At 39.7% G+C, this 9,639-nt stretch overlaps 1 protein-coding gene across 1 annotated transcript in view; it reads left to right on the plus strand.

The window, feature by feature from the left end:
• Nucleotides 1–7,243, plus strand: part of LOC100408043 (POTE ankyrin domain family member A-like) — a 70,100-nt gene extending 62,857 nt beyond the window's left edge. Inside the window, 1 exon segment of the mRNA XM_054246338.2 lies at nt 12–7,243. Coding sequence (XP_054102313.2) covers nt 12–335 — 324 coding nt within the window. The 3' untranslated portion in view covers nt 336–7,243.
• The last annotated feature ends 2,396 nt before the right edge of the window (nt 7,244–9,639 follow it).

Raw genomic sequence — 9,639 nt, forward strand, 5'->3', positions numbered from 1 at the left:
TGCTTACTTAGATTGCTCTTAGCCAAAAGAAAGACGAGGATCTCTTGCATGAAAATTGCATACTACAAGAAGAACCTGCCGTGCTAAGACTGGAACTGGACATAATAAAACATCAGAACCAGCTAAAGGAAAAGAAATATTTAGAAGACACTGAAAGTGAGAAAGAAAAGAATGACAGTCTTAGAAATGCTATAAAATTGACTGAGGAAGCATTAGCAAAAACAGTGTTTCAGTACAGTGAACAGCTTATCACTTTGACAACTGAGAATAAAATGCTCAGTTCTGAGCTCAAGAATGAAAAACGCCAGAAGGAAAGGCTGGAAATGGAAATATAGTCATCTCATGGTAGACCAGCTGCTACCCTACATGATAGTGACCAAAGTCAGGTAGCAGAAAGAGACCTCTTTCCAGAGAACAAGACATGAACGGGTTTATTTACAGGAAGCAATCAATTCTCATGTGTCTAACCTAAAAGATAACAGTGAGATTCTTTCTGAACGACTCTCTAATGCTGACAGTAAAATTAACAGCCTAAAGATTAAGTGCCATCATACAAGGTAAACTCTGAAAGATAGGGCAGGCCTCAATCTTTTTTGTTTAGGTGACTCATCCATTCCAGCCTGCAGACTTTGGAGTGTACAAACTGACCAGGGGCAGAAGAGATCCCACAGCACAGCACAGCTGCTTTAACAAATCATGGCCAGACTTATTCTGTAAGCAGGCCCCTGATCCTGTTTCTCCTCACTGGACAGGACTTCCCAAATGGGACCTGCAGCTACCTCCAGCAGTGTTCCTCTGCCAACAAGAGATTTGAATCCCCTCCTGGGACAGAGCTCCCAGAGGGGAGAGGGGTTCCATCACCTTTGAGTTTGGGCAATCAGCTGTTCTGGCCTGTGGGCTTTGGAGAGCCCAAGCTGACCAGGGGTGGAAGTGGTACCCCAGTGCAGTAAAGCCACCCTACTAAAACTCGGCCAGTCTTTTTTAAGTCAGTCCCTGACCACATTTCTTGTCACTGGGTGGAGCCTTTCAATCAGGGTCTCCAGCTGCCTTCACTGCTGTTCTCTGGCTGAAAGAGGTTTCAGGCCTCCCTGGGTCAGAGCTCCCAGGGGGAGGACCAGACTGTCATATTTGCTGTTTGGGAAACTCAGCCATTTCAGCCTTAGGGCTTCAGAGTGCCTGAGGCAACCAGGGGCTGAAGGGAACCCCAGCACAGCACAGCTGCTCTGCAAAAATGTGGCCAGACTTCTTTTTTAAGCAAGACCCTGTTCTTGTTCCTTTTGTCTAAGCATGACTTCTCAACTTGTCCAGCCACCTCCTGTAGGTGTGACTAGATTGGCAACAAGTTTGTATCTCAGTGGTACAGAGCTCCCAGAGGAAGGGACAGGCTATCATTTGCCTTTTTGCAGCCTTCATTAGTGATACTCTCAGGTACTGGAAACTCTGAGGCAAGTAGGGACTGTAGTGGACCCCAGCATACTACAGCAGCCCTATGGAAAAGTGGCCAGACTGTTAGGTGGGTGCCAGTTTCCATAGCTCCTTGATGGGCAGGTTCTCCCAGCCTGGATCTCTGTCAACATTCCACTGGAGCTATTAAGGCAGTAGCAACTCAGCAATTCCCTGGACAGAGCTTCCAGGAGCAGCTGAAATCCTCTCTGCCACTGCCTCTGAAGTGGAACTGTCCTTGCTACTCTCAGAATATCAATGGAGCAAAGACCCTAAGTGCCATATTGACACCTCCAAGAAGCTGCAGTTGACTTAAGGAGCAAGCCATTCCCTCTCCCATGGGTACTATACACATGATCATCAGGGAACTATGGCTTGAGCCCACATCCTGGGCTGATTGCACTAAGTAATTGCTAACCCGCATCTCTCTGCGGTAGAGCCCACAGGAAACAAGCAAAGTGGTGAAGCAGCAGTCCAGCTGATGTGGAGCCCTCTGGGGAGGGCAGGGACAGCTATCTCTCTAAGATTGCTCTTATGAATCACTTTACCCCAGCACTGTAGGAGTGCTGAGGTCAGACTGGCCACATCTCATGTGCAAGACTGCCCAGCATAGATCAGGTCTGAGAGTTACCCTCTTAAAAAGGGGGACTTATTTGAAAAAGGAGTCTGGCCATGTCTTTGTAGAGCAGCTGTGCTGTGCTGCGGCTTCACTCTTGAGAGACTTTTCCTCTCAGACCTGATCTATGCTGGGCAGTCTTGCACATGAGATGGGGCTGGTCTGACCTCAGCACTCCTTAGTCTGCTTGCCTCTCCCAGGGCCCCAGCGTGGTGACACCTGCTTATACCATAGCTTCTGTGCCAGTGGACAATGCCTGACCAGCGGAGAGCTGTAGCAAGGTGGCCCACACAGGCATACACCAGTTTGCACATTGCCTCTCCATACTGCAGCTCTTAATACGGAAACTTACTACATCACTTTGTTGGTGTGTGTTTACACGGGGCTTTTTTCATACAAGATTTTTCTACACTTGCCCTACCAGCACAGAGGAGTGCAACACACATGCCAGCCCATGCCAACTGCTATTGAAGATGGAGCCATGGCAGGCACAGAGCCAAAAATCTCCACCTCCTCCAGCACCTCACCCTTAAGGTAATACTGTACAGAGAAAAAGGGACCCTCTTACATCCCGAGCAACCACTGTTGCTTGGGGGCTCACAGAAGGCACCCCACCCCAAACCAATAGAACTCCAGTACAACAGCACACAATAGGGGCACCCTGGCCCTCATCTGAGCTGTCTTGCCTCCACCACGGTGAACACCCACAGGGTTACAGGCACTCTCCTGCAGGTCCAGCACTTTGGTCCCTCAGTACAGTGGACTCCAAACCTGGAGGAGCCAGAAAACAAAGTTGGGGCCCAATACAATTTCCTCAGAGTTAAAGCACATAGTCTAGGAATTGGTAGCTGAACATCAGCCCCCTAAAATCTTCCAGAAGCAAAGCTGAATACACCTTACACCCCAATCATACTGTCAGGGTCATGAAATACAATAAAATAAAAATACCCTGTCTAAAGGTCAGCATCCTCAAAGGTTGAAGGTTGATAAGCCCATAAAAATAAGAAAGAATCTGTACAAGAGCACTGAAAACTCAAAAATTCAGTATGCCTTCTTTCCTCCAAATGATTGCACTCTCTGGCAAGTGTTCAGAACTGGGCTGAGGCTGAGATGTCTGAAATGATACAAGTAGAATTCAGAATATGGGTAGAAACAAAGTTTGCTGAGTGAAAGAAGTACATTGTAATCCAATGCAAGGAAGCTAAACATCATTGTAAAACATTGCAGGAGGTAACAGACAAAAGAGCCAGTATAAAGAACATATCTGACCTGATAGAGCTGAGAAGCACAGTACAAGACTTTTCATAATACAGTACATGGTGATTGGGTGTGACTGTATTATGAAAATTCTTGTAGTGTGTGTGGGCACCCGAGAGTGCCCTGTAAGCAGGTGTGGCCAGGCTGGGGCCCTGGGAGAGGCAAGCAGACTAAGGAGTGCTGAAATCAGACCAGCCCCATCTCATGTGCAAGACCACCTAGCAGAATAAACCAAGCAGAGGAGAGAATCTCAGAAGTTGAAAACTGGCATTCAGAAATAAAACATGCAGACAAGAATGGGGGGAAAAGAATGGAAAGGAATAAACAAAACCTCTGAGAAATATGGGATTATGTAAAGAGATCAAATCTATGACTGATTCATATACCAGAAAGAGGTGAGAATGGAACCAACTTGGAAAACGTATTTCAGAATATCATTAGAATATCCCCAAGTGAGCCAGACAAGCCAACATTCAAATTCAGGGAATCCGGAGAACCTCAGTAAGATATGCCACGAGAAGATCATCTCCAAGACACATAATCATTAGATTCTCCGAGGTCAAAAATGAAAGAAAAAATGTTAAAAGTCAGCTATGGAGAAAGGTGAGGTTACCTCCGAAGGGAAACCCATCAGACTAACAGCGGACTTCTCAGCTGGAACCCCGAAAGCCAGAAGAGATTGTGAAGCTCAATATTCAACTTCTTAAAAGAAATTTCAACCCAGAGTTTTATGTGTAGTTAAGCTAAGCTTCATAAATGAAGGAGAAATAAGATCCTTTTCAGAGAAGCAAATGCTGAGGGAATTCATTACCACCTGCCTCACAAGAGCTCCTGAAGGAAGCACTGTGGAAAGAAAAAACCATCACCAGCCACTACAAAAACGCACTGAAGTACACAGACCAGTGATGCTAAAAACCAGCCACACACACAGGTCTGCAAAATAAGCAGCCACAGAATGGATCAAATCCACATACATCATTACTAACCTTAAATGTAAATGGGCTAAATGCTCCAATTGAAAGACACAGAAGGGCAAGCTGGATAAAGAACCATGACTTATTCCAGTATGCTATCTTTAAGACACCCATCACACATGCAGTGCCACACATAGGCTCAATATAAAAGAATGGAGAAAAATCATTTAAGCAAATGGAAAACAGAAAAAAGCAGGTGTTGCAATCCTAGTTTCTGACAAAACAGATTTTATACCAATAAAGATTTTTTTTAAAACTTTTTTATTGGATTTTAGGTTTTGGGGTACATGAGCAGAGCATGCAAGACAGTTGCGTAGGCACACACATGGCAGTGTGCTTTGCTTTCCTTTTCCCCTTCACCCACATTTGGTATTTCTCCCCAGGCCATCCCTCCCCACCTCCCCCTCCCACTGGCCCTCCCCTTTTCCCCCTAATAGACCCCAGTGTTTAGTACTCCCCTTTCTGTGTCCATGTGTTCTCATTTTTCATCACCCGCCTATGAGTGAGAATATGCGGTGTTTCATTTTCTGTTCTTGTGTCAGTTTGCTGAGGATGATGTTCTCCAGATTCATCCATGTCCCTACAAACGACACAAACTCATCATTTCTGATTGCTGCATAATATTTCATGGTGTATATGTGCCACATTTTTCCAATCCAGTCTATTATCAATGGGCATTTGGGTTGATCCCAGGTCTTTGCTATTGTAAACAGTGCTGCAATGAACATTCGTGTACATGTGTCCTTATAGTAGAACGATTTATAGTCTTTTGGATATATACCCAGTAATGGGATTGCTGGGTCAAATGGAATTTCTATTTCTAAGGCCTTGAGGAATCGCACCAATAAAGATTTAAAAAGGAAGAGAGAAATATTACAAAGGCGGCCCTGGCCTTTGATAAATATCAATATTGCTTAATATTAACCTAGGCTATCTTCATTTCTCAAACCAATAGGAAAATTTGTGGAAGTTGGGGAGCTTCTCCCCTCTAGAGAGTCCCTGATCTCCCAAAATTTGGTTGAAATCTAAGGTTGATTTTGCTGTACAACTCCTTTTCTGAAGGGTTACTCGCTTCCAACACAAAAGGCAAGTTTTCCTGCTTCCATGATGGTGGAGAGCAGGCACCTCCTTTCTTGAGTTTCAACTTGCTTCTGACAAGGAAGGTGAGTTTGAGTTTTTTCCTACTTCTCTAAAATGGTAGCGAGTGATCATCAGCCTGAGCATTATTTCCAGGTAAGTAGTTGAATTAGAGTTTTGTCTTAAAAATGTTCCTTAATGACTAAAAGTTAAGATTACCAATCAGCTGTTTTTAACTTCTCCTTACCATCAGAACACTCAGTAATCATGTGAATTGCGCAGTTGTTTCTTTTGCCTGTCTGTTTTTGTTTGTTTATGTTTGGGGTTTTGTTGTTGTCGTTTCAGTTTTCTCCTGTGAGGTATGACCATCTCTTTCTGACTTAGTCAAATCCAAATGAATGTTCCAAATTGTGGGAAAAAAGGCATCTGAATTGGCTAAAACTCCTGTAGCTCTAAAAAAAAAAAAAAATCCAGTTAGCAGAAAGGATTTTAAAAAACTTTTCTATTTAAGCCTAAGAGGTTTTGTCTACCTAACAAGGCCATCTTTTGCTAGCCAAGGCCAAACTGAAGGAGCAGTAGTGGCCACCCAATGCTAACATTCTGCACTGTTCACCACAGCAAACTGAGTTTGGTTCCTATGTCTAGTTCTTTTTTGTTTGGTATTTGTGTTACTTTTAAAATAGCAGTTTATCCCAACTATGATGTGGTAGTAAGATATTTAAAAATATTTTTAAGAGCTCTATCTATGATTAAAAGCTTAATTAAAAGCAAATTTATAATATATGTCATTATATTTAAATGTAATTACATATATATTAGAAAGATGTAAATATATATAACATGAACATATATACATATGTATGTTTGGAATATATGTTCATATATTTCTAATATGTGTGTCTGTGTGTGTGTGTGTGTGTGTGTGTATGTGTGTGTGTGAGTTTGAATCTAAAAGATCTTTCTCTCTTTGGATCTTGTTTTTTGAAAATATTTTTCTTCTCAGTCAACTGAATTGTCTCTCTCCATTTTACTTTTGTCTGTCCTTTTTTTCTCTTGCCACCCTTGATGCCCACATAACAGATCTAAAATAACTTCTAATAACTGGGGATTACTTACAACAGAAAAGCCACCAGGGATGTTTTCAGGAGGAACCACTATTTTTGTTTAACAAATCCCAAGAGTTGTAAACAGGCAAGTTTTTTGCAAATCTTAAACTGCACACCTTTTAAATTTCATTACTGGATCTTAATGGCTTTTTTGGGTGTCAAAAATGACTTTGCACAATGAGAAATTTTTTGACCTTTGTGTATGTAATAGCTAGGTAGGAGATATAAATTTTAGGGCTGGTTATCGGAAGAGATATTTATAAGCTTTGGCCACCTGAAAGGTGTGGAAACATCCCAAACCCCCACTGAATAGTGAGATTGCTATGAGATAAGAGCTGATAATTGAATGTGCTATTTGGCTTTTGCTGGCCACCAACCTGAGGGGAAATGTATTTGTAGTGAAATGCATGGTAAGAACGTGGCATAGTCTGATCCCATAATGTTTTCCTTTTTTTGAGGGCCTGAGGATTTTATATAAAAGTGAAACCCTTGACTTTTTGAGATCTGTTCTGCCTTACAGCTGTGCCTGCATGTTAGGCCCTAGAAGCTGCATGCTTCCTTAGCTCTGTTCCTTAAAATGTTCCACCATTAAGCCAGTAAGTCAATTTATAAAACTCTTTAGGAAAATCACAATTAACAGTGTCTGCTTTCCCTGGCCATGTTAACTGAACTTTTAGAGCATTTTTTTTTTTTTTGGCTTGAGTAAAATGTAATTCCTTCATCTTGTTTCACCTAAGAGTTGTCCCTTTAAAAATGCAAATTTGGAGTTTCCTCACTGATAATTGTTTACAGCAGGAAACAAATAATCAAATGACTAATGGTCTAAAGTGGAGAAGAAAAACTGGCAAATGAAAAATCTTACGAATCCCAAAGATCTACTTCTGTGTGTCCATATGTCTAAGTATTTATATGACATATGTATATAATGTTTCAGTACCAACAATATGACAGGTTCTAATTTGGCTTTCAAAAAAAGTTGTTAAATGTTTTTTCAGAGAGTTGGAAACTTATTCCTGAATACTTTCTCAAGTTCACATGACAAGTAGACTTTTAACCAATCTGTTGGCTTTAAACTGATGGGTTAAAAATAAATTCAAAATGTCTTTACAATTGTCAGCATACATTATTATTTAGATGTATTAGTCAACTGTTTTTTTTTTCTTTCTTCATTTTTTAAATGTTCTGGTCAAGTAGTTTTATATTTATCTCTGCTAGCTACTATAAAATGTCAAAGTTTGGCACAAGGGTTATAAACTACCCACCCAAAACAATGATTTTTCTTCATGTGATTTTTGATAAATAAGATACTTGATATTGTTGATTTAATAAAAACATCTCAATCCAGAGTCATCAGTTAAAAAAAAACTATTAAAAATAAATTAGGTAATTGTAATGAACTTTTCATATAAGTTATATCTTAAAGTTGTATTAAATAATATTAAGTGTCTGGGTCATTATCAATTGTTAAATTATTAGAAACATCTTAAAATAATTATAAGAGGATTCTCACCTATAAAATGCTGATGTGACAAAGATTTTCTACTTCCTAGGTTATCACAAAAAGTTTATTACTAAAATCAAAATTTTGGTTAATATGTGATTTTCATATACATTGTGACAAAATAAGAAGTATTCTAATGAAAAAAGAAAAATTTTAAGAAATATGAAATAAAGAAATGATAAGAAATAAAATGAAAATAATTGTTGTCCAATTCAAGAATTATTTAAATATTTTTTTATGAAGCAAGGTAAAGGTAACCAGAAAGTAAGAGAGGGATTTAAAGAAAGTTAAGTTACAAAGAAGAGTTTTTGGTAAGAAAGATTAAAAAGAAAATAATTTTGTGTAAGAAACAATACTGTATGATTGATTTTTATCCTAAAATGAAATGGCTGGTTATTTAAGAAAAAGATTATGTTTAGTTTGAAACGTTATAATTGGTAAGTCCACGCATGTTACAATTGGTCTGTGTAATAATAAGCTTCATTAAAAAGATAACTTGTTTTAAAATTTTGTATGCGATTTGGTTGGCTGCATTGGAAAGGAAATTATTCATAATAGCCTTTTGAAATAATTGGGCTTTGATTTTTAAAGTACAAGAAAACAAAACCAAAAATTGGTTAGAACAAGAATTTTTCTTTTTGAGACAGACTCTCGCACTATTGCCCAGGCTTTTGTCCAGTGGCATGATCTTGACTGACTGCAATCTCCACTTCCTGGGTTCAAGCAATTCTTCTGCCTCAGCCTCCCAAGTAGCTGCGACTACAGGCATGTGCTGCCATGCCCAGCGAATTTTTTTTGTATTTTTATTAGAGAGACGAGGTTTCATTATGTTGGCCAGGATGGTCTCAATTTCCTGACCTCAGGATCTGCCTGCCTCAGCCTTTCAAAGAGCTGGGATTATAGACATGAGCCAACACACCCAGCCAAACCAGATTTTTAAAGCATTGATTTAATGAAATTGTACAATTTTTAAAATTATAATTTTATAATTTTTTCTAAATAGTTTATCAGATTAATATCTCAAAAGTTCAGTTTCTACTGTACACACTGCTTTTAGCTTACTCAGCTTTCTCTCCCTTTGAAAAAGCCTGGCTCTTCAACTTTTGTTGGCTCCAGCAGCAGTTTTCTTCCTTCTTCTAATTCTAAATCTGTTGTTATGTCCTGATGATAACATGTTTTATATTTAAAGGTTGTTCGTTTGTTTTTGAAGGCAATGTTTTTTCCCAGTATAACTTAATTCCTCTGAAGGTTTGCTTAAATTCAACTTTCAAAAGACCAATTGACTAAAGAGAGGGCATGCATATTTGTTTGGGATTTATACATGAGAGTTTTCAAAATAAAGGCCCAGTGTACATGAGAAATTATCTATTTTTCATTGCTTATGTTGAACAAAGTATGAGCAGCCATGTAAAGAAGTGTGTTTGAAAAAAAAGGATATAATGTAGTTCTTTTTTATTATTATTATTATTTTTTTAATTTTTTATTGGATTATAGGTTTTGGGGTACATGAGCAGAGCATGCAAGACAGTTGCGTAGGTACACACATGGCAGTGTGCTTTGCTTTTCTTCTCCCCTTCACCCACATTTGGCATTTCTCCCCAGGCTATCCCTCCCCACCTCCCCCTCCCACTGGCCCTCCCCTTTTCCCCCCAATAGACCCCACTG

The sequence above is a fragment of the Callithrix jacchus genome, chromosome 16 (genome assembly GCF_049354715.1).
Source record: "Callithrix jacchus isolate 240 chromosome 16, calJac240_pri, whole genome shotgun sequence".
Lineage (NCBI taxonomy): Eukaryota > Metazoa > Chordata > Mammalia > Primates > Cebidae > Callithrix > Callithrix jacchus.